Source organism: Nerophis lumbriciformis, linkage group LG27 (assembly GCF_033978685.3).
Source record: "Nerophis lumbriciformis linkage group LG27, RoL_Nlum_v2.1, whole genome shotgun sequence".
Lineage (NCBI taxonomy): Eukaryota > Metazoa > Chordata > Actinopteri > Syngnathiformes > Syngnathidae > Nerophis > Nerophis lumbriciformis.
In genome coordinates this window covers 36,781,688-36,806,632 of record NC_084574.2, presented here as the reverse complement: position 1 = coordinate 36,806,632, position 24,945 = coordinate 36,781,688, and the positions used below count along the sequence as shown (strand labels likewise).

At 40.4% G+C, this 24,945-nt stretch overlaps 1 protein-coding gene across 3 annotated transcripts in view; it reads left to right on the top strand.

Annotated features, from left to right (window-relative positions):
* Positions 1-24,945, top strand: part of ctnna2 (catenin (cadherin-associated protein), alpha 2) — a 974,853-nt gene that overhangs the window by 863,210 nt on the left and 86,698 nt on the right. For all 3 annotated transcript variants that reach the window (XM_061988021.2, XM_061988022.2, XM_061988024.2), the window contains one exon: positions 13,187-13,300. In XM_061988021.2, the coding sequence (XP_061844005.1) occupies positions 13,187-13,300 (114 nt within the window). The remainder of the gene's footprint in view (positions 1-13,186; positions 13,301-24,945) is intronic.

Genomic DNA, 24,945 nt, shown 5'->3' with positions numbered 1-24,945 from the left:
CATTGTATTATTCTCCAGTGCAATAACAGTACTGAAACGAAGGCTAAAAGGGCATTAATGGGAGCCTTAAAAAAAAGGAGAAAAAAAGAAGTAACTAAATAGTTACTTTTCACAGTAACGCATTACTTTTTGGTGTAAGTAACTGAGTTAGTAACTGAGTTACTTTTGAAATAAAGTAACTAGTAACTGTAACTAGTTACTGGTTTTCAGTAACTAACCCAACACTGCCGAAATGTGATGTCCGCCACACGTGATAATAAAATAGTTGTGCAGCAGGGAAATGCAACTATATGTACGCCATTATCCCCGGCCATTACTTTTGCTTTAGTGTCCGCTATTTGTCTCTTCAACCGCTCGGATTAATCACTCCATTAAATATGCATTAAGGCCGGATGCAGAGACAAAACCTTTAGAGCGTCCGTGCAGGTTTCTTACATTATGATACTTTTTTTTTTTTTTTTTTTTTTTTCAGCAAATCTATAAATCATTCACAATAAATATGTCAGAGTGCCAAAGTGAGCGGTGGAATTACCCCACATAACCTGCCGGCAGGGGATCGGCGAGGTGATGATGTGTGATTGTGCGCCGCGGCGCCATGTCACGTTACATCACATTACACATGGTGGCCCATTTTAAATTAATGAGGGGGGTGTGATGATTTTTTATTTATTTTTTTACGCAGTTCTAATGTCCTTCTAGACATAACATTAGTCATCGAGTGAGGACTCTTGAGTTTTGTTTAAAAGCAATTGACTTGTGTGACGGTATCTCCGTGTGATAAAAACCCAATCAATCAGTTCCAGCACGTTGTGTAAATGGTAAATAAAAAGAGAATACGATGATTTGCAAATCCTTTTCAACTTATATTCAATTGAATATACTGCAAAGACAAGATATTTCATGTTCGGACTGGAAAAAATGCTTGCAACATGTTTCAAAAAAGCTGGCACGAGTGGCAAAAAAGACTGAGCAATTTGAGGAATGCTCGTCAAAACCTTATTCAAACCTTCCCGTGGGTGAACGGGCCACAGGAGGTGCATAGAGTCCCATCTGTCCAGCAAAAACTCACGGGAGGTGTGGCGGGGCATTCATGACATCACGAACTTCAGAGGCTGCAATATGACAACTGCGGATCAGAGTGCGACACTGGCAGAGGAGCTTCACTGTTTCTTTGCCCGTTTCGAAACCCCCCAGCGACACTCATCTGCTCCAGCCCTGCCCCCGCCCACACCGGGCTCCGGCGCCACTCCACTCACTGTACAGGAGCACAGTGTCAGACGAGTGCTCCTGGCTGTGAACCCCAGGAAGGCTACCGGACCAGACGGAGTACCTGGAAAGGTGCTCAGGACGTGCGCCCACCAGCTCGCTCCCCCCCTCACCAGGATCTTCAACCTCTCCCTGGCTCAGGCAGTCATCCCATCCTGCCTGAAGTCATCTACAATAATCCCGGTGCCGAAGAAGTCTCCCATCACCAGCCTGAATGATTACCGACCACTGGCCCTCACTCCGGTAATCATGAAGTGCTTCGAGCGACTTGTTCTCCAGCACATCAAGGACCATATCCCTCCAGACTTCGACCCCCACCAGTTCGCATACCGGGCGAACAGGTCCACAGAGGACGCCATCGCTGTTGCTCTCCACTCTGCTCTGAACCACCTGGAGCAGCAGCAGAGCTACGTCCGGATGCTCTCTGTGGACTATAGCTCTGCCTTCAATACAATAATCCCGGACAGACTCTGCAATAAACTGGACACTCTTGGCCTCCCCCCTCTCACAAACGCCTGGATAAGGGACTTCCTAACGGACCGACCCCAGAATGTGAGACTTGGCCCGCACCTCTCATCCTCCCGCACGCTGAGCATCGGCTCCCCACAGGGCTGTGTGCTGAGCCCCCTCCTCTACTGCCTTTACACCCATGACTGCAGTCCGGCCCACAGTGACAACCTTACCGTCAAGTTCGCCGACGATACCACAGTGGTCGGGCTCATCTCCAGGGGTGACGAGGCTGCCTACAGAGAGGAGGTCCTGAAGCTGACGGCCTGGTCTTCGGAGAACAACCTCGCTCTCAACACCAGCAAGACCAGAGAGATCATCGTCGACTTCAGGAGGAGCAGCACCGACCCTGCCCCCCTCTACATCAACGGCGAGCGTGTAGAGAGGGTCCACACCTTCAGGTACCTTGGAGTCCACATCTCTAATGACTTCTCCTGGACAGTCAACACCACATCAATCATCAAGAAGGCTCAGCAGCGGCTACACTTCCTTAGAGTCCTCGGGAAGTACAACCTGAAGCCTGACCTGCTGCTGACCTTCTACCGCTCGTCCATCGAGAGCCTGCTGACCTACTGTATTACGGTATGGTACGGCAGCTGCACTGCAGCAGACAGGGAGAGGCTGCAAAGAGTGGTCAAGACGGCTCAGAAGATCATCGGCCGCCCTCTCCCCTCTCTGACGGACATCTACACCTCCCGCTGCCTCAACAGAGCCAGTGCCATCATCAAGGACAGCACCCACCCTGGCTCTGACCTGTTCCACCTGCTGCCCTCTGGGAAGCGCTACAGGCGCATTAAAACCAAAACAAACAGGCTAAAGAACAGCTTCTTCCCCAGGGCCATAACCATCCTGAACGGACTGCCCCATTGTCCCTCATAACTGCCTTCTCTTCGGTGCAATAACCCATTCCACCAACCACCCTGTTTTTGTTTTTGTTTTTTTCATGTATATATTCATTTCACACCATATTCATTGCACTTCTACATTTTTTATATTTTTATATATTTGCACATTGTTTTTCTAGCATGCACACATCGCACTGTATGGAATGGCCTCAATCTCGTTACCTTGCGTAATGACAATAAAGCTGATTCTGATTCTGATTCTTCTAATTGGGAGCAGGTGGGTGCCATGATTGGGTATGAAAGCAGCTTCCATGAAATGCTCAGTCAATCACAAACAAGGACGAGGCGAGGGTCACCACTTTGTGAACAAATGCCTGAGCAAATTGTATAAGAACAACATTTCTCAAGCAGCTATTGCAAGGAATTTAGGGATTTCACCATCTACGCTCCGTAATATCATCAAAAGGTTCAGAGAATCTGGAGAAATCACTGCACGTAAGCCATGATATTACGCACCTTGGATCCCTCAGGCGGTACTGCGTCAACAAGCGACATCAGTGTGTAAAGGATATCACCACATGGGCTCAGGAACACTTCAGAAAACCACTGTCAGTAACTACAGTTCGTCGCTACATCTATAAGTACAAGTTAGAACTCTATTATGCAAAGCCAAAGCCATTTATCAACAACACCCAGAAATGCCGCCGGCTTCGCTGGGCCTGAGCTCATCTAAGATGGACTGATACAAAGTGGAAAAGTGTTCTGTGGTCTGACGAGTCCACATTTCAAATTGTTTTTGGAAATATTCGACATCTTGTCATCCGGACCAAAGGGGAAGCGAACCATCCAGACTGTTATCGACGCAAAGTTGAAAAGCCAGCATGTGTGATGGTATGGGGGTGTATTAGTGCCCAAGACATGGGTAACTTACACATCTGTGAAGGCTCCATTAATGCTGAAAGGTACATACAGGTTTTGGAACAACATATGCTGCCATCTAAGCGCCGTCTTCTTCATGGACGCCCCTGCTTATTTCAGCAAGACAATGCCAAGCCACATTCAGCACGTGTTACAACAGCGTGGCTTCGTAAAAAAAGAATGCGGGTATTTTCCTGGCCCGCCTGCAGTCCAGACCTGTCTCCCATTGAAAATGTGTGGCGCATTATGAAGCGTAAAATACGACAGCGGAGACCCCGGACTGTTGAACGACTGAAGCTCTACATAAAACAAGAATGGGAAAGAATTCCACTTTCAAAGCTTCAACAATTAGTTTCCTCAGTTCCCAATCGTTTATTGAGTGTTGTTAAAAGAAAAGGTGATGTAACACAGTGGTGAACATGCCCTTTCCCAACTACTTTGTCACGCGTTGCAGCCATGAAATTCTAAATTAATTATTATTTGAAAAAAAAAAAAAAAAAAGTTTGAGTTTGAACATCAAATATGTTGTTTTTGTAGTGCATTCAATTGAATATGGGTTGAAAAGGATTTGGAAATCATTGCATTCTATTTATATTTACATCTAGCACAATTTCCCAACTCATATGGAAACGGGGTTTGTACATACAGCTTTTGGAGCAACATATGTTGCCATTCAAGCAACGTTATCATGGACGCCCCTGCTTATTTCAGCAAGACAATGCCAAGCCACGTGATACAACAGCGTGGCTTCATAGTAAAAGAGTGCGGGTACTAGACTGGCCTGCCTGTAGTCCACACCTGTCTCCCATTGAACATGTGAAGCCTAAAATATGAGAAGGGAGACTGTTGAACAACTTAAACTGTACATCAAGCATGAATGGGAAATAATTCCACTTCAAAAATGTGTCTCCTCAGTTCCCAAACCTTTACTGAGTGTTGTTAAAAGGCAAGGTCATGTAACACAGTGGTAAAAATGCCCCTGTGACAACTTTTTTGCAATGTGTTGCTGCCATTAAATTCTAAGTTCATGATTATTTGCAAAAAAAAAAAAAAGCAAGTTTCTCAGTGTGAACATGAAATATCTTGTCTTTGCAGTCTATTCAATTAAATATAAGTTGAAAAGGATTTGCAAATAATTGCATTCTTTTTTTATTTACCATTTACACAACTGATTTTGGCTTGTGTAGTTAATTACAGTTTCACATGCAAACAAGGATGCTACATGACTAGTAATGATGTAGTACATTTATTTATGAACATTTAACATTACTTTTTTACCTTTACCTTTACATGGTGCTGGTAATCGCAACTTTCTATGGCCCCACGGTGTCTTCTTTTGCAGGCGTACTCAATACATGAACATGTGAAGCCTAAAATATGAGAAAGGAGACTGTTGAACAACTTAAACTGTACATCAAGCAAGAATGGGAAAGATTTCCACTTCAAAAATGTGTCTCCTCAGTTCCCAAACCTTTACTGAGTGTTGTTAAAAGGAAAGGCCATGTAACACAGTGGTAAAAATGCCCCTGTGACAACTTTTTTGCAATGTGTTGCTGCCATTAAATTCTAAGTTCATGATTATTTGCACAAAAAAAAAAAAAAGCAAGTTTCTCAGTGTGAACATGAAATATCTTGTCTTTGCAGTCTATTCAATTGAATATAAGTTGAAAATGATTTGTTGTATTCTCTTTTTATTTACCATTTACACAACGTGACAACTTCACTGCTTTTGGCTTTTGTAGACAATTACAGTTTCACATGCAAACAAAAATGCTACATGACTAGTAATGATGTAGTACATTTATTTATGAACATTTAACATTACTTTTTTACCTTTACCTTTACATGGTGCTGGTACTCGCAACTTTCTATGGCCCCACGGTGTCTTCTTTTGCAGGCGTACTCAATACATGAACATGTGAAGCCTAAAATATGAGAAGGGAGACTGTTGAACAACTTAAGCTGTACATCAAGCAAGAATGGGAAATAATTCCACTTCAAAAATGTGTCTCCTCAGTTCTCAAACCTTTACTGAGTGTTGTTAAAAGGCAAGGCCATGTAACACTGGTAAAAATGCCCCTGTGACAACTTTTTTGCAATGTGTTGCTGCCATTAAATTCTACGTTCATGATTATTTGCAAAAAAAAAAAGCAAGTTTCTCAGTGTGAACATGAAATATCTTGTCTTTGCAGTCTATTCAATTGAATATAAGTTGAAAATGATTTGTTGTATTCTCTTTTTATTTACCATTTACACAACGTGACAACTTCACTGCTTTTGGCTTTTGTAGACAATTACAGTTATCACATGCAAACAAGGATGCTACATGACTAGTAATGATGTAGTGCATTTATTTATGAACATTTAACATTACTTTTTTACCTTTTCCTTTACATGGTGCTGGTACTCGCAACTTTCTATGGCCCCACGGTGTCGTCTTTTGCAGGCGTACTCAATACATGAAAGAACATAGAGACTGGGATTCTTTGTTTGGACATTTTGGTACGCAGACAAACGGGATACAAACACCAAAGCAAACATTGTCGGAGAAAACCATTTTGTACGCAAAGTAGGACGTACAAAAAACCGAGCTTTGTCTTCGGTATTGGAATCCTTTGATTTTTTTGAGACTTGTGTTCAATAATTGTGTACAGTAGACTTATATATGTCTTATCCTCCTCCATATTGTGTCTTTTAGGATCGTTTAGGATCAAATTCCTAAACCCTTTTATTATCTGTAGAGTGGAACTTCCAATTAAAGGGGACCTGTTATGCAAAACCAACTTGTTTTCGAGTATTTGGGATCTGCATAAGTCCCGAAAATGTGAAATCAAAGCGTGGATAGTGCATATATTTACAAAACAATATTGTCTTCCTTCATACTTACTTCAAACCAGCTGTTTGGAATGTGCTAACTCCATATATGGTAAAAAAAAACATACCCCAAGTACTTTGGGCAAGTCTGCCATTGTAGTCAATGAGCTCCTTCTTTTTCACTATCCTCTCGTTGTGGGGCAGACTGGCTCGTACATGCACATGCGCCTTCCGCTGTTGCCATTTTCAAAATAAAATAACGCATAGTTCGGACTTATGTCAGTGGACTCAATTTGGAAGCGCTAAAAACAGTCTGGTCACTGTCCAAGTGGAGGCACGTAAACAAGACGGCGCATCCTGAAGAGACGGTCAGAAAGAGGCTTGAACACAGTCTGTAAAACATCATTCATGCTAAATGTTGACCAAAGAACCACCGTGACATGTTATGTAGACCAGTGGTCCCCAACTTTTTTGTAGCTGCGGACCGGTCAACGCTTGAAAATTTGTCCCACGGACTGGGGGGGGGGTTATTGTATTTTTTTGTTTATTTTTTTGTCATAAAGAAATACAATCATGTGTGCTTACGGACTGTATCCCTGCAGACTGTATTGATCTGTATTTATATATAATGTATATATTGTGTTTTTTATGTTAATTTAATTTTTAAAAAAATAATAATAATTAAAAAAAAATTATATATATATATATTTTTTTTTTATTTTTTATTTTTATTTATTTATTTATTTATTTTTTATTTCTTGTGCGGCCCAGGTCCAAATCTGTCCGCGGGGACCACTGATGTAGACCACAGGGAAGTGTTTTAATTAGAGATGTCCGATAATGCCTTTTTTGCCGATATCCGATATTCCGATATTGTCCAACTCTTAATTACCGATTCCGATATCAACCGATACCGATATATACAGTCGTGGAATTAACACATTATTATGCCTAATTTTGTTGTGATGCCCCCCTGGATGCATTAAACAATGTAACAAGGTTTTCCAAAATAAATCAACTCAAGTTATGGGGGTGTATATTGTAGTGTCCCGGAAGAGTTAGTGCTGCAAGGGGTTCTGGGTATTTGTTCTGTTGTGTTACGGTGCGGATGTTCTCCCGAAATGTGTTGGTCATTCTTGTTTGGTGTGGGTTCACAGTGTGGCGCATATTTGTAACAGTGTTAAAGTTGTTTATACGGCCACCCTCAGTGTGACCTGTATGGCTGTTGACCAAGCATGCTTTGCATTCACTTGTGCGTGTGAAAAGCCGTAGATATTATTGCCAGGTTCAAACACTGATGACATCTATTAAACAAGACAAGAGCCAAATAATTCAATAGAGACAGAAATCAATTTGGACACACCGTACTCTTGTACAGTTTCCAGGCTGCCCTGCCAAAAGATTGCATGCCTCCTTCTTTTATTTTGGACCCTCCCCGACCACATGGCCACCTTTGTTTCTAAAGGACAAAGGTCGCAAAAAGTTCACAGAAAAGGTCGTAAACAATTCACAGGAAAGGTCAGTTCAAAAAGAGTTCGTAAAATAGTTAAAAAAAAGAGGTCGTCTGGAAATTGGGCAGATCCTGTCATCTCTCCGCTCTGAAGTCCTTGGGCCAGAACAACATCCTTCTGTTGATTACCATACATGAAAGAGCACAGGAACATCTTCACCCCCCCCCCCCCCCCACACACACACACACACACACACACAGTGGAGTTTTACGAGTCTTACTCTTGGTAGGTTTCAAACACAGCTTTTGTCTTCTTGTCAGGAACTCAATGTAATACAAAGTTTTTGTGATAATTTAGAAACAATTATTCTAGCAATTATGTGATTGGGCCGGCACGCAAAGGCAGTGCCTTTAAGGTTTATTGGCGCTCTACGTCCGTGTACACGGCGGCATTTTAAAAAGTCATACATTTTACTTTTTGAAACCGATACCGATAATTTCCGATATCACATTTTACAGCATTTATCGGCCGATAATATCGGCAGTCCGATATTATCGGACATCTCTAGTTTTAATGTCGAAAAACACCATAATATAACAAATAATTGTTGAACAGGGTTCATTAATAGAAACATATAAACACCTCAGTTAGAAACAGAGGTGGGTAGAGTAGCCAGAAATTGTACTCAAGTAAGAGTACTGTTACTGTTTAGAGATTTATTACTCAAGTAAAAGTAACGAGTAGTCACCCAAATATTTACTTGAGTAAAAGTAAAAAGTATGTTGTGAAAAAGCTACTCAAGTACTGAGTAACTGATGAGTAGCATATACACACACACATATATATATATATATATATATATATATATATATATATATATATATATATATATATATATATATATATATACACACAAAGGTGTATAAAAGGTGTTTTAATGAATATACATGCATGTTTAACACATATAGATTCCTTTCTTTCATGAAAACAAGAATATAAATTGGTGTATTACCTGTATCTGATGACTTGCATTGATTGTAATCAGACAGTAGTGATGATAATGATCGTCCACGTTTTCAAATGGAGGAGAAAAAAAGTTCCTCCTTTCTGTCTAATACCACATGAAAGTGGTTGGTTTTTGGCTTCTTATTTGTCCAGCTTCCATATTCGTTTTTATACACTTTACAAGAAATACATTGGCGGCAAACTCCGTCGCTTGCTAGCTTGTTTGCGCTGGCTTTCGGAGACTCTTATTTTGAAAGCGCAGGCGCGATGGAGCGGCACTTTTATTGTGAAGACAGGAACTGTGCAGTCAGTCTTTAGGCTTTTGACGGGATGAACGGTTGAAATAAAAAGGTCTTTTTTCCTTCACACTTTTGATTGATTGATTGGAACTTTTATTAGTAGATTGCACAGTACAGTACATATTTCGTACGATTGACCACTAAATGGTAACACCCCAATAAGTTTTTCAACTTGTTTAAGTCAGGTCATGTGACCGCCTGGCTCTGTTTGATTGGTCCAACGTCACCAGTGACTGCATCTGATTGGTGGAACGGAGTGAACGTCACCAGTGACTGTATTTGTTGAAACGCAGGCACTATGAAGGTCTGTCTGACAGACCAAAACAAACAAAGCGTGCATTAACAGATCGATTAAAATTAGTAGCGAGTAGCGAGCTGAATGTAGATAAAAGTAGCGGAGTAAAAGTAGCGTTTCTTCTCTATAAATATACTCAAGTAAAAGTAAAAGTACGTTGCATTAAAACTACTCTTAGAAGTACAATTTATCCCAAAAGTTACTCAAGTAGATGTAACGGAGTAAATGTAGCGCGTTACTACCCACCTCTGGTTAGAAACAATGCAAATATGAATAATGGGTTCCAGTCTGGACAAAAGTCCATATTTTAGTCAAAGTTTGTACACTTTAAACACAACATAAAGCGCATGTCCTACACACATAACAAAGAAGTGATTGATAAACTTTTTTTTATTTCATTAATAAAGCCAAAACAACAAGGACACGATCGCTCCGCATTTTTCAGCCACCCTGCCGACACGCACACACTGTCACTAGTCCTGTGGCGCACTCACAGTTTGAACTCTTTAACTTCAACACTCAGGTTGCTACAATGATCAGAAATGAAAGGGAAAAAAAAAATCCAATTTACTTGACCAGTGTGAATGTTTCAAACCACACGTCGCTTTTCCGTTGCTTTTGTCGGAACCCAGCAAATCTGCAAAAATGGCACAAAAAAAACACTTAAAATGCACAGTAGCTAACGACCGCACTGCTGTGCTGACTTAATTGGGCACCGGAGATGAAATGGGTGGATGAAATGTTATATTTTTGCTAACTCTATGCTTTGGGCGGTATAGCTCGGTTGGTAGAGTGGCCGTGCTAGCAACTTGAGTGTTCCAGGTTCGATCCCTGCGTCCGCCATCCTAGTCACTGCCGCTGTGTCCTTGGGCAAGACGCTTTACCCAACTGCTCCCAGTGCCACCCACACTGGTTTAAATGTAACTTCGATATTGGGTTTCTGTTAGAATAATTGTTTCTAAGTTATCACAAAAACTTTGTGCCAAAGCCGTCTTAGAAACCGACCAAGAAGAAGGCTTGTAAAACTCCACTGTGAAGAGGAGCAACATGAAGGTGTTTCTGTTTCTTTCATGTATTGTAATCAACAGAAAGATATTGTCTGACCCAAGAACTACAAAAGCGAAGAGGAAGCAGGACCGGACTCCCCTCCAGGCACCGCTTCTTTGAACTGTTCTACGACCTTTTCTGTGAACTGTTTACGACCTTTTCTTTTGAACTGTTCTGTAACCAAAGGCAACGCTGTTTACGACCCACGTCCCTTTGGAAGCAGCTGTTGCCATGTGGTCAGGGAAAGTCCAAATATAAGAGGAGGTGTACAATCTTTCGAGTACAACCCAGATGTTTCTCCTCAAATTGAGCCAAATTTAATTCTGTCTCTGTTTGATTCTTTGCTTCTTGTCCTGTTTAATAGATGTCATCAGTGTTAGAACCAGACAGTTTCACGATGTAAAAGCGCTTTGAGTCACTAGAGAAAAGCGCTATATAAAATATAACCAGAGGTGGGTAGTAACGCGCTACATTTACTCCGTTACATCTACTTGAGTAACTTTTGGGATAAATTGTACTTCTAAGAGTAGTTTTAATGCAACATACTTTTACTTTTACTTGAGTATATTTATAGAGAAGAAACGCTACTTTTACTCCGCTACTTTTATCTACATTCAGCTCGCTACTCGCTACTAATATTTATCGATCTGTTAATGCACGCTTTGTTTGTTTTGGTCTGTCAAACAGACCTTCATAGTGCCTGCGTTTCAACAAATACAGTCACTGGTGACGTTCACTCCGTTCCACCAATCAGATGCAGTCACTGGTGACGTTGGACCAATCAAACAGAGCCAGGCGGTCACATGACCTGACTTAAACAAGTTGAAAAACTTATTGGGGTGTTACCATTTAGTGGTCAATTGTACGGAATGTGTACTGTACTGTGCAATCTACTAATAAAAGTTCCAATCAATCAATCAAAAGTGTGAAGGAAAAAAGACCATTTTTTATTTCAACCGTACATCCCGTCAAAAGCCTAAAGACTGACTGCACAGTTCCTGTCTTCACAATAAAAGTGCCGCTCCATCGCGCCTGCGCTTTCAAAATAAGAGTCTCCGAAACCCTGCGCTAACAAGCTAGCAAGCTACGGAGTTTGCCGCCAATGTATTTCTTGTAAAGTGTATAAAAACGAATATGGAAGCTGGACATATAAGATGCCAAAAACCAACCACTTTCATGTGGTATTAGACAGAAAGGAGGAACTTTTTTTCTCCTCCATTTGAAAACGTGGACGTTTGTCATCACTACTGTCTGATTACAATCAATGCAAGTCATCAGAATCAGGTAATACACCAACTTATATTCTTGTCTTCATGAAAGAAAGGAATCTATATGTGTTAAACATGCATGTATATTCATTAAAACACTATTAACATGTAAACAAAAACGGCAAAAAAAAAAAAAAAAAATTATATACTGTATATATCTATGCACATATATATATATATATATATATATATATATATATATATATATATATATATATATATATATATATACATATACATATATATGGATGTGTGGGGAAAAAAAAAGAAAAAAAAAAAAAAAAAATCACAAGACTATTTCATCTCTACAGGCCTGTTTCATGAGGGGGGGTACCCTCAATCGTCAGGAGATTTTAATGGGAGCATTCGCATACCATGGTTTATATAGGGCACAGAGTGGGTGGGTACAGGCTGGCCTAGGGGCGTGGTGATTGGCTCATGTGTTACCTAGGAGGTGTTTCCGTCTATGGCGGCATGTTGTTACAATTTCGCTGCGCTTGTTGAGGGATGACAGGTCTGGACGGTAAATAATAAACAGTTTCTCTTTCAAGCATAGGTTGCATCTTTTATTACCACTATTGTATGGTGTGCTGGATGCAAGAATTTGCCATGTTATTGAATATTCAACATTATTGTCTTTGAGGTCCCAAATGTGTTTGCTGAGTTCTGTGGTATTCCGCAGGTTTTTGTTCCTGAAAGAAGCCTTGTGATTGTTCCATCTGGTTTTGAATTCTCCCTCGGTTAATCCTACATATGTGTCGGATGTGTTAATGTCCTTGCGTATTACCTTAGATTGGTAGACAACTGATGTTTGTAAGCACCCCCCGTTGAGGGGGCAATCAGGTTTCTTTCGACAGTTGCATGCTTTGTTGGTTTTGGAGTCGCTCTGACTGGGGGTCGACGGCTCATTTGCAATTGTTTTGTTGTGGTTTGAGATGATTTGTCGTATATTGTTCATGCAGCTGTAGCTCAATTTAATGTTGTTCTTGTTGAATACTTTTCTTAGGTTGTTGTCTTTGGGAAAGTGTTTGTCAATCAGATTGAGGAATTTATGTCCAATGTTCGTTGAGACGTTTTTGCTGTATATATACATATATATATATATATGTGTGTGTGTGTATATATATATATATATATATATATATATATATATATATATGATATGTGTGTGTATGTTACTCATCAGTTACTCAGTACTTGAGTAGTTTTTTTACAACATACTTTTTACTTTTACTCAAGTAAATATTTGGGTGACTACTCCTTACTTTTACTTGAGTAATAAATCTCTAAAGTAACAGTACTCTTACTTGAGTACAATTTCTGGCTACTCTACCCACCTCTGAATATAACTCACTTCACTTCAAAAATGAAAAAGTTGATCCACTTCAGGGTTCATAAATGGAGGTTCCACTGTCCATGTCGTTGTGGTGTTGACGTACATTGTTTGACAATCTGCACGTCTTTGTCCCAGACGCCGGAGGAGCTCGAAGACGACTCCGACTTTGAACAGGAGGACTACGACACGCGCAGTCGGACCAGTGTTCAGACTGAAGACGATCAGCTTATCGCAGGACAGAGTGCTCGGGTAAGTACTGTGGACGTCAACGTCTCTGCTAGATTCTACCAATCGGCCATAGAATAAAAACAAACATGCACAATATGGTCGGGATGAGTGCTGTGTGTTCAACGGACCGCTGGGACTGTAATCCAGCTCCCCGGTTGGTCCCTCCATCCAACTGCCTGACTCTGTAGCGGGAGGTAATCACCAGGTGAAGGAGCACGCTCGTCGACATAGAGGTCGTCGGACTAAATACCCGCGGAGGCCAGTACACGGTCACCACGGTCCGCTCTTTGTTGCAACATTTCAGCGGGGCCCGGCTTAGCGCACATTAAGAGGGTATCAGCGCCGGCTTCCCCGGAGTGAAGCAAATGAATGGAGTGGTGTGTACACGGTCGGAGCCTGGTTTGGCCCTTTGCCTCGCGGCGTGGCACGAATCTGGCTTATACCGCCCGGCCCTCGGGCTCTCTGCAGCAGGTTTATGCACGGAGAAATAATAAATAATATAAAATAAATATAATAATAATTATATATATATAATATAATATAATATAATATAATATAAATATAATAATAATATAATATAATAAATATAATAAAATAAAATAATAAATAAATGTAAATGAAATTGAGTTTTATTTTATTTTTTATTAATCAGTCCAACAAAATAATACACAATAATGCATAGGCGATGTCACATATGAATAAATGTCATGCCTATTTTTTTTTTTTAACCTAGTGTCTCACAAAAGTGACATTACGTTGTTATGTTAAAGAGGAACCCTACTTTTTGGGGGGAATTTTGCCCATCATTCACGATTCCTACGTAGTACAAGAACATGTTTTTCTTTTTCATTCTTTTTTTATGCATTCTAAGTCGTAAAATACAGCTAGTACAAGGTGGCTAACAATGCAGCTGACGGGAGTACACTATTCTGCCCATAAAGCCCTCTAAAAATAATCCAAAACTTAAAAACAAAAATTTAAAATTTGTATTAATCAGTCCAAAAAATAATACACAATTATATATAGGCGATGTCATATATGAATAAATGTCATGTGATTTTTTAATTATTTTTTTTAACGTTGTGTCTTAAAGTGGCATTACGTTGTTATGTTAAAGAGAAACGCTCGTTATTTTGGGGGGGAAATTTTGCCCATCATTCACGATTCCTACGTAGTACAAGAACATGTTTTTCTTTTTTATTCTTTGTTTATGCATTCTAAGTCGTAAAATACAGCCAGTACAAGGTGGCTAACAATGCAGCTGACGGGAGTGCACTATTCCGCCCATAAAGCCCTCTAAAAACCATTCAAAGATGATTTTTTTATTTTTTTTCAAATTTGTATTAATCAGTCCCAAAAAATAATACACAATAATATATAGGCAATGTCAGATATGAATAAATGTCATGTTTTTTTTTTTGTTTTTTTTTTTAACCTTGTGTCTTAAAGTGGCATTACATTGTTATGTTAAAGAGAAACTCTCGCTACTTTTTTGGGGGAATCTTGCCCATCATTCACAATCCCTATGTAATACAAGAACATGTTTTTCTTTTTTGGTAGTGTAACTTGTCTTACTAAATGTATTCTTTCTGTCATGTCTGTGTGATCATGTTTTTGTTTTAGTCATGTCCGGTTTTGTTTTTGGACTTTTTGTGCACTTTTGTTTTGTCACCATAGCAACCATTAGTTTTCACCTGTCACGTCACGCACCTGTTTCACGTTTTGAGTCACGCACCTGTTTTCGTTAATCATGTCTATAGTATTTAAGTTCATTGTTTTCAGTTTGTCGTTCTGACGACATCCCACAATTATGCTCTACACACTCTTCATCCTCTTAGATCCTGCTCCATGTACCATGCCAAAGTAAGTTTTTGTTCCATGTTTATAGTCTTTTTGGTTTCATAGTTTGTTCTCCGCCATTGTGCGCGCCTTTTGTTTACTTCCTTTTTTTTTTTGTAGTTATAGTGTTTAAATAAAAATGTACTTACATTCCCGTCTCGCCCGAGCCAACTTTCCGTTGCATCTCGGAAAAGCAAACACCCAGGACCAAGTCATGACACTTTCTTTCTATTTTGGGAGAAAAAAAAAAAAAGTACTCCATGCAATCTCAAATTATGTTAATTTAAATATTGTTTAATAATGCAAAAATATATTATCAAACATTCAAACCATTTTGTTTTTAATATAAATAAATACTAATAATAATGATTTCTGTCATGTCTGTGTGATCATGTTTTGTTTTAGTAATGTTCGGTTTAAATTTTGGACTTTTTGTGCACTTTTGTTTTGTTTTGTCACCATAGCAACCATTAGTTTCACCTGTCACGTCACGCACCTGTTCCACGTTTGGACTCATTGTGCACTCTTGTCACCATAGCAACCATTAGTTTTCACCTGTCACGTTACGCACCTGTTTCACGTTTTGAGTCACGCACCTGCTTTCACTAATCATGTCCATAGTATTTAAGTTCATTCATTTTCTGTTGTTCGTCCTGACGACATCCCCGCATTTATGCTCCTGCACACTCTCCACACCCTGATGACCCTTGCTACTCTTTCTTTTCATGCCGGTTCCACGCCAAGTAAGTTTTTGTTTGTTAAGCCACAGTTAGTGTTTTGTTTAATTGTTCATAGTTTCTGCCAATGTGCAAGTTTTGTGTTCAAAGTCTAGTTTTGTACCTCCGCCCCTGTGCGCGCTTTTTGTTTGATCCTTTCTTTATAGTTATATTATTAAATATGTATTTACCTTCAAGCCATGTCCGATCCAAATCCTTTTGCATCTTGGGAAAACAAAAACTCCACAGTCCAAGTCTTGACAGATTTCAAAGCAAATTCACCATTTAAGTGTGCAATGTAAAAGTAGCAATAGATTTCATGGTCAAATTGTGACATTTACTGTGATTTTTACAGCATTTTTCTCTAAATGAAAAAAAATGTACTTTTTTTTTTTTTTTACTGTAATAAACTGTGGTGCCATTTAGGCATTTACAGTAATACACCCAAAAATACACACTTGTTAATTTGCGGTAAAAAAAAACTAAATTGGCAGCTCATTTGCCAAAATGTTACTGTAAAATTGCATTTTTTTTATTTACAGTAAAAAAAAACAAATGCACATTTTACAGTAAAATTCTGGCAACTGGGCTGCCTTTTTTTTTTACCATAAAAAACAGTACTGTTTTTCCATTTACAGTAATATACAGGTAAAAGCCAGTAAATTTGAATATTTTGAAAAACTTGATTTATTTCAGTAATTGCATTCAAAAGGTGTAACTTGTACATTATATTTATTCATTGCACACAGACTGATGCATTCAAATGTTTATTTCATTTAATTTTGATGATTTGAAGTGGCAACAAATGAAAATCCAAAATTCCGTGTGTCACAAAATTAGAATATTACTTAAGGCTAATACAAAAAAGGGATTTTTAGAAATGTTGGCCAACTGAAAAGTATGAAAATGAAAAATATGAGCATGTACAATACTCAATACTTGGTTGGAGCTCCTTTTGCCTCAATTACTGCGTTAATGCGGCGTGGCATGGAGTCGATGAGTTTCTGGCACTGCTCAGGTGTTATGAGAGCCCAGGTTGCTCTGATAGTGGCCTTCAACTCTTCTGCGTTTTTGGGTCTGGCATTCTGTATCTTCCTTTTCACAATACCCCACAGATTTTCTATGGGGCTAAGGTCAGGGGAGTTGGCGGGCCAATTTAGAACAGAAATACCATGGTCCGTAAACCAGGCACGGGTAGATTTTGCGCTGTGTGCAGGCGCCAAGTCCTGTTGGAACTTGAAATCTCCATCTCCATAGAGCAGGTCAGCAGCAGGAAGCATGAAGTGCTCTAAAACTTGCTGGTAGACGGCTGCGTTGACCCTGGATCTCAGGAAACAGAGTGGACCGACACCAGCAGATGACATGGCACCCCAAACCATCACTGATGGTGGAAACTTTACACTAGACTTCAGGCAACGTGGATCCTGTGCCTCTCCTGTCTTCCTCCAGACTCTGGGACCTCGATTTCCAAAGGAAATGCAAAATTTGCATGGTTGGGTGATGGTTTGGGGTGCCATGTCATCTGCTGGTGTCGGTCCACTCTGTTTCCTGAGATCCAGGGTCAACGCAGCAGTCTACCAGCAAGTTTTAGAGCACTTCATGCTTCCTGCTGCTGACCTGCTCTATGGAGATGGAGATTTCAAGTTCCAACAGGACTTGGCGCCTGCACACAGCGCAAAATCTACCCGTGCCTGGTTTACGGACCATGGTATTTCTGTTCTAAATTGGCCCGCCAACTCCCCTGACCTTAGCCCCATAGAAAATCTGTGGGGTATTGTGAAAAGGAAGATGCAGAATGCCAGACCCAAAAACGCAGAAGAGTTGAAGGCCACTATCAGAGCAACCTGGGCTCTCATAACACCTTAGCAGTGCCAGAAACTCATCGACTCCATGCCACGCCGCATTAACGCAGTAATTGAGGCAAAAGGAGCTCCAACCAAGTATTGAGTATTGTACATGCTCATATTTTTCATTTTCATACTTTTCAGTTGGCCAACATTTCTAAAAATCCCTTTTTTGTATTAGCCTTAAGTAATATTCTAATTTTGTGACACACGGAATTTTGGATTTTCATTTGTTGCCACTTCAAATCATCAAAATTAAATGAAATAAACATTTGAATGCATCAGTCTGTGTGCAATGAATAAATATAATGTACAAGTTACACCTTTTGAATGCAATTACTGAAATAAATCAAGTTTTTCAAAATATTCTAATTTACTGGCTTTTACCTGTACACTACATTTTGAGGTGACATTTTACTTTAAAAAAAATCTACTTAAAAATGCAATGACAAATTGTATAATAATAGTATTCAATGAGGGGCCAAACATAACTGCCATGTGGCCCTCAGTGAAAAGGACTAGAACACCTCTGATTTAGCATGTAAGAAATCAGAAAAAAAAAACAAAAGTTTGAAGAAGTCCAGCCATGACAACAAAGAGCAGAGCCTGGCTTTTGCATCACGCGGCTCTGGTTAGTCAGTGGGGGTCCGGGGTGCCAAGTTGTGTTGTGTTGTGTTGTGTTGTGTTGTGTTGTGTTGTGTACGCCCACAAAGGCTCCTGCGGTGCAACGTTGTCCTGCCATCTGAGCTTAAAGGCGCCCGCGCTGCCACGCAAACTTGTTCCACTTGCACCAAACTAGTTTTGCTGGCACGCGGCTTTGGCTTTGAGTGGGCAGCTCAGTGGGAGAAGAGTTTGAAGTCACAGCATGTCTCTTTGTCATCGCTTGTTGCTGCCACACTGTGGGAGTGCATGTGAGCGACGTGGAGTGGACACTGTGTGAGTGGATGTGAGTGACGTGGAGTGTACACTGTGTGAGTGGATGTGAGTGACGTAGAGTGGACACTGTGGGAGTGGATGTGAGTGACGTGGAGTGGACACTGTGTGAGTGGATGTGAGTGAAGTGGAGTGTACACTGTGGGAGTGGATATGAGTGACGTGGAGTGTACACTGTGGGAGTGGATGTGAGTGACGTGGAGTGTACACTGTGTGAGTGACGTGGAGTGGACACTGTGTGAGTGGGTGTCAGTGACATGGAGTGGACACTGTGGGAGTGGATGTGAGTGACGTGGAGTGGACACTGTGTGAGTGGATATGAGTGACGTGGAGTGTACACTGTGGGAGTGGATGTGAGTGACGTGGAGTGTACACTGTGTGAGTGACGTGGAGTGTACACTTTGTGAGTGGATGTGAGGGACGTAGAGTGTACACTCTGTGAGTAGATGTGAGTGACGTGGAGTGTACACTTTGTGAGTGACGTGGAGTTTACACTGTGTGAGTGGATGTGAGTGACGTGGAGTGCACACTCTGTGAGTGAATGTGAGTGACGTGGAGTGGACACTGTGGGAGTGGATGTTAGTGACGTGGAGTGTACACTGTGGGAGTGGATGTGAGTGACGCGAAGTGTACACTCTGTGAATAGATGTGAGTGACGTGGAGTGTACACTCTGTGAGTGAATGTGAGTGACATGGAGTGTACACTTTGGGAGTGGATGTGAGTGATGTGGAGTGTACACTGTGTGAGTGGATGTGAGTGACATGGAGTGTACACTCTGTGAGTGACGTGGAGTGTACACAGTGTGAGTGGATGTGAGTGAGGTGGAGTGTGCACTGTGGTAGTGGATGTGAGTGACGTGGAGTGTACACTGTGTGAGTGGATTTGAGTGACGTGGAATGTACATTCTGGGAGTGGATGTGAGTGACATGGAGTGTACACTCTGTGAGTGACGTGGAGTGTACACTGTGTGAGTGGATGTGAGTGACGTGGAGTGTACACTGTGTGAGTGGATGTGAGTGACGTGGAGTGTACACTGTGGGAGTGACGTGGAGTGTACACTGCGGGAGTGGATGTGAGTGACGTGGAGTGTACACTGCGTGAGCGGATATGAGTGACGTGGAGTGTACACTGCGGGAGTGGATGTGAGTGACGTGGAGTGTACACTCTGTGAGTGACGTGGAGTGTACACTGTGTGAGTGGATGTGAGTGACGTGGAGTGTACACTGTGGGAGTGACGTGGAGTGTACACTCTGTGAGTAGATGTGAGTGACGTGGAGTGTACACTCTGTGAGTGACGTGGAGTGGACACTGTGTGAGTGGATGTGAGTGACGTGGAGTGTACACTGTGTGAGTGGATGTGAGTGACGTGGAGTGTACACTCTGGGAGTGACGTGGAGTGTACATTGTGAGTGGATGCGAGTGACGTGGAATGTACACTCTGGGAGTGGGTGTGAGTGACGGGGAGTGGACACTCTGTGAGTGACGTGGAGTGTACACTGTGTGAGTGGATGTGAGTGACGTGGAGTGTACACTCTGTGAGTGGATGTGAGTGACGTGGAGTGTACACTCTGTGAGTGACGTGGAGTGTACACTGTGGGAGTGGATGTGAGTGACGTGGAGTGTACACTGTGGGAGTGGATGTGAGTGACGTGGAGTGTACACTGTGGGAGTGAATGTGAGTGACGTGGAGTGTACACTCTGTGAGTGACGTGGAGTGTACACTGTGGGAGTGGATGTGAGTGACGTGGAGTGTACACTGTGGGAGTGGATGTGAATGACGTGGAGTGTACACTGTGGGAGTGAATGTGAGTGACGTGGAGTGTACACTCTGTGAGTGACGTGGAGTGTACACTCTGTGAGTGACGTGGAGTGTACACTCTGTGAGTGACGTGGAGTGTACACTGTGGGAGTGGATGTGAGTGACGTGGAGTGTACACTGTGGGAGTGGATGTGAGTGACGTGGAGTGTACACTGTGGGAGTGGATGTGAGTGACGTGGAGTGTACACTGTGGGAGTGGATGTGAGTGACGTGGAGTGTACACTGTGGGAGTGGATGTGAGTGACGTGGAGTGTACACTGTGGGAGTGGATGTGAGTGACGTGGAGTGTACACTGTGGGAGTGGATGTGAGTGACGTGGAGTGTACACTGTGGGAGTGGATGTGAGTGACGTGGAGTGTACACGTGCAAAGCAGCAAGGAGATCCAGGTCATGTCTATTTTATTTTAACCACATTAGTTGGATATCAGTAGCTAGAAATGGCACAAACAAATATCAAAAGACCAATAAATTACATAAAAAATATCAAAAACATTCATTCCATTCCATTCGGAATTGATTCAAACTGATCCTAGTCTGTTTGGTTTAGTGATCATACTGTTAGTTTAGTGATCATAGTGTTTGGTTTAGTGATCATAGTGTTTGGTTTGGTGATCATAGTGTTTGGTTTAGTGATCATAGTGTTTGGTTTGGTGATCATACTGTTAGTTTAGTGATCATAGTGTTTGGTTTAGTGATCATAGTGTTTGGTTTGGTGATCATAGTGTTTGGTTTAGTGATCATAGTGTTTGGTTTGGTGATCATAGTGTTTGGTTTGGTGATCATAGTGTTTGGTTTAGTGATCATACTGTTAGTTTAGTGATCATAGTTTTTGGTTTAGTGATCATAGTGTTTGGTTTAGTGATCATAGTGTTTGGTTTAGTGATCATAGTGTTTGGTTTAGTGATCATAGTGTTTGGTTTAGTGATCAAAGTGTTTGGTTTAGTGATCATAGTGTTTGGTTTAGTGATCATAGTGTTTGGTTTAGTGATCATAGTGTTTGGTTTAGTGATCATAGTGTTTGGTTTAGTGATCATAGTGTTTGGTTTGGTGATCATAGTGTTTGGTTTAGTGATCATAGTGTTTGGTTTGGTGATCATAGTGTTTGGTTTGGTGATCATAGTGTTTGGTTTAGTGATCATACTGTTAGTTTAGTGATCATAGTTTTTGGTTTAGTGATCATAGTGTTTGGTTTAGTGATCATACTGTTTGGTTTAGTGATCATAGTGTTTGGTTTAGTGATCATAGTGTTTGGTTTAGTGATCAAAGTGTTTGGTTTAGTGATCATAGTGTTTGGTTTAGTGATCATAGTGTTTGGTTTAGTGATCATAGTGTTTGGTTTAGTGATCATAGTGTTTGGTTTACTGATCGAAGTGTTTGGTTTTGTGATCATAGTGTTTGGTTTAGTGATCATAGTGTTTGGTTAACTGATCATAGTGTTTGGTTTACTGATCAAAGTGTTTGGTTTAGTGATCATAGTGTTTGGTTTAGTGATCATAGTGTTTGGTTTAGTGATCATAGTGTTTGGTTTAGTGATCATAGTGTTTGGTTTAGTGATCATAGTGTTTGGTTTACTGATCAAAGTGTTTGGTTTTGTGATCATAGTGTTTGGTTTAGTGATCATAGTGTTTGGTTTAGTGATCATAGTGTTTGGTTTAGTGATCATAGTGTTTGGTTTAGTGATCATAGTGTTTGGTTTACTGATCAAAGTGTTTGGTTTTGTGATCATAGTGTTTGGTTTAGTGATCATAGTGTTTGGTTTAGTGATCATAGTGTTTGGTTTAGTGATCATAGTGTTTGGTTTACTGATCAAAGTGTTTGGTTTTGTGATCATAGTGTTTGGTTTAGTGATCATAGTGTTTGTTTTGTGATCATAGTGTTTGGTTTAGTGATCATAGTGTTTGTTTTGTGATCATAGTGTTTGTTTTGTGATCATAGTGTTTGGTTTAGTGATCATAGTGTTTGTTTTGTGATCATAGTGTTTGGTTTAGTGATCATAGTGTTTGGTTGTGATCATAGTGTTTGGTTTAGTGATCATAGTGTTTGGTTTGTGATCATAGTGTTTGGTTTAGTGATCATAGTGTTTGGTTTGTGATCATAGTGTTTGGTTTAGTGATCATAGTGTTTGGTTTACTGATCAAAGTGTTTGGTTTAGTGATCAAAGTGTTTGGTTTAGTGATCATAGTGTTTGGTTTTGTGATCATAGTGTTTGGTTTAGTGATCATGGTGGAGCTTTTTCCAAAAGCTCCTTCTGGTTCCATGTAGATGGTTTAAAAATAAATTTACATTTTTGAAAAGTGATTCTTATGAGAAAATAAACATTTCATTTATCCGTTTACTATCACTTGTCCCTCTCAGGGTCGCGGGGGCTGGTCTTCTTTCTTATGGGTCTTTTTTTTTATGGGTCTCCTTTCTTATGGGTCTTCTTTCTTATGGGTCTTCTTTTTTATGGGTCTTCTTTTTTATGGGTCTTCTTTCTTATGGGTCTTCTTTCTTATGGGTCTTCTTTCTTATGGGTCTTCTTTCTTATGGGTCTTCTTTCTTATTGGTCTCCTTTCTTGTGGGTCTTCTTTCTTATGGATCTTCTTTCTTATTGGTCTTCTTTTTTATGGGTCTTCTTTCTTATGGGTGTCCTTTCTTATGGGCCTCCTTTCTTATGAGTCTTCTTTTTTGTGGGTCTTCTTTCTTATGGGTCTTCTTTTTTATGGGTCTCCTTTCTTATGGGTCTTCTTTCTTATGGGTCTTCTTTCTTATTGGTCTCCTTTCTTGTGGGTCTCCTTTCTTATGGATCTTCTTTCTTATTGGTCTTCTTTTTTATGGGTCTTCTTTCTTATGGGTGTCCTTTCTTATGGGTCTTCTTTCTTATGGGTCTCCTTTCTTATGAGTCTTCTTTTTTGTGGGTCTTCTTTCTTATGGGTCTTCTTTCTTTTGGGTCTTCTTTCTTACGAGTGTCCTTTCTTATGGGCCTTCTTACTTATGGGTCTTCTTTCTTTCGGGTCTTCTTTTTTATTGGTCTTCTTTCTTATGGGTCTTCTTTCTTATGGGTCTCCTTTCTTATGGGTATCCTTTCTTATGGGTTTTCTTTCTTATGGGTCTTCTTTCTTATGAATCTTCTTTCTTATGGGTCTTCTTCCTTATGGATCTCCTTTCTTATGGATCTCCTTTCTTATGGATCTTCTTTCTTATGGGTCTTCTTTTTTTATGGGTCTTCTTTCTTATGGGTGTCCTTTCTTATGGGTCTTCTTTCTTATGGGCCTCCTTTCTTATGAGTCTTCTTTCTTGTGGGTCTTCTTTCTTATGGGTCTTCTTTCTTACGAGTGTCCTTTCTTATGGGCCTTCTTTCCTATGGGTCTTCTTTCTTTTGGGTCTTCTTTCTTTTGGGTCTTCTTTCTTATTGGTCTTCTTTCTTATGGGTCTTCTTTCTTATGGGTCTCCTTTCTTATGGGTCTCCTTTCTTATGGGTCTTCTTTCTTATGGGTCTTTTTTCTTACGAGTGTCCTTTCTTATGGGCCTTCTTTCTTATGGGTCTTCTTTCTTATGGGTCTTTTTTCTTATTGGTCTTCTTTCTTATGGGTCTTCTTTCTTACGAGTGTCCTCTCTTATGGGTCTCCTTTCTTATGGATCTTCTTTCTTATGGGTCTTTTTTTTTATTGGTCTTATTTCTTATGGGTCTTCTTTCTTATGAGTCTCCTTTCTTATGGGTCTCCTTTCTTATGGGTTTTCTTTCTTATGGGTCTTCTTTCTTATGGGTCTTCTTTCTTATGGGTCTCCTTTCTTATGGGTCTTCTTTCTTATGGGTCTCCTTTCTTATGGGTCTTCTTTCTTATGGGTCTCCTTTCTTATGGGTCTTCTTTCTTATGGGTTTCCTTTCTTATTGGTCTCCTTTTTTATGGGTCTCCTTTCTTATGGGTCTTATTTCTTATGGGTCTCCTTTCTTATGGGTCTCCTTTCTTATGGGTCTTCTTTCTTATGGGTCTCCTTTCTTATGGGTCTTCTTTCTTATGGGTCTTCTTTCTTTTGGTTCTTTTTTTTTTATGAGTCTTCTTTCTCTTGGGTCTTATTTCTTATGGGTCTTCTTTCTTATGGGTCTTTTTTCTTACGAGTGTCCTTTCTTATGGGCCTTCTTTCTTATGGGTCTTCTTTCTTACGAGTGCCCTCTCTTATGGGTCTGCTTTCTTATGGATCTTCTTTCTTATGGGTCTTTTTTTTTATTGGTCTTATTTCTTATGGGTCTTCTTTCTTATGAGTCTCCTTTCTTATGGGTCTCCTTTCTTATGGGTCTTATTTCTTATGGGTCTCCTTTCTTATGGGTCTCCTTTCTTATGGGTCTTCTTTCTTATGGGTCTTCTTTCTTATGGGTCTCCTTTCTTATGGGTCTTCTTTCTTATGGGTCTCCTTTCTTATGGGTCTTCTTTCTTATGGGTCTCCTTTCTTATGGGTCTTCTTTCTTATGGGTTTCCTTTCTTATGGGTCTCCTTTCTTATGGGTCTCCTTTCTTATGGGTCTTATTTCTTATG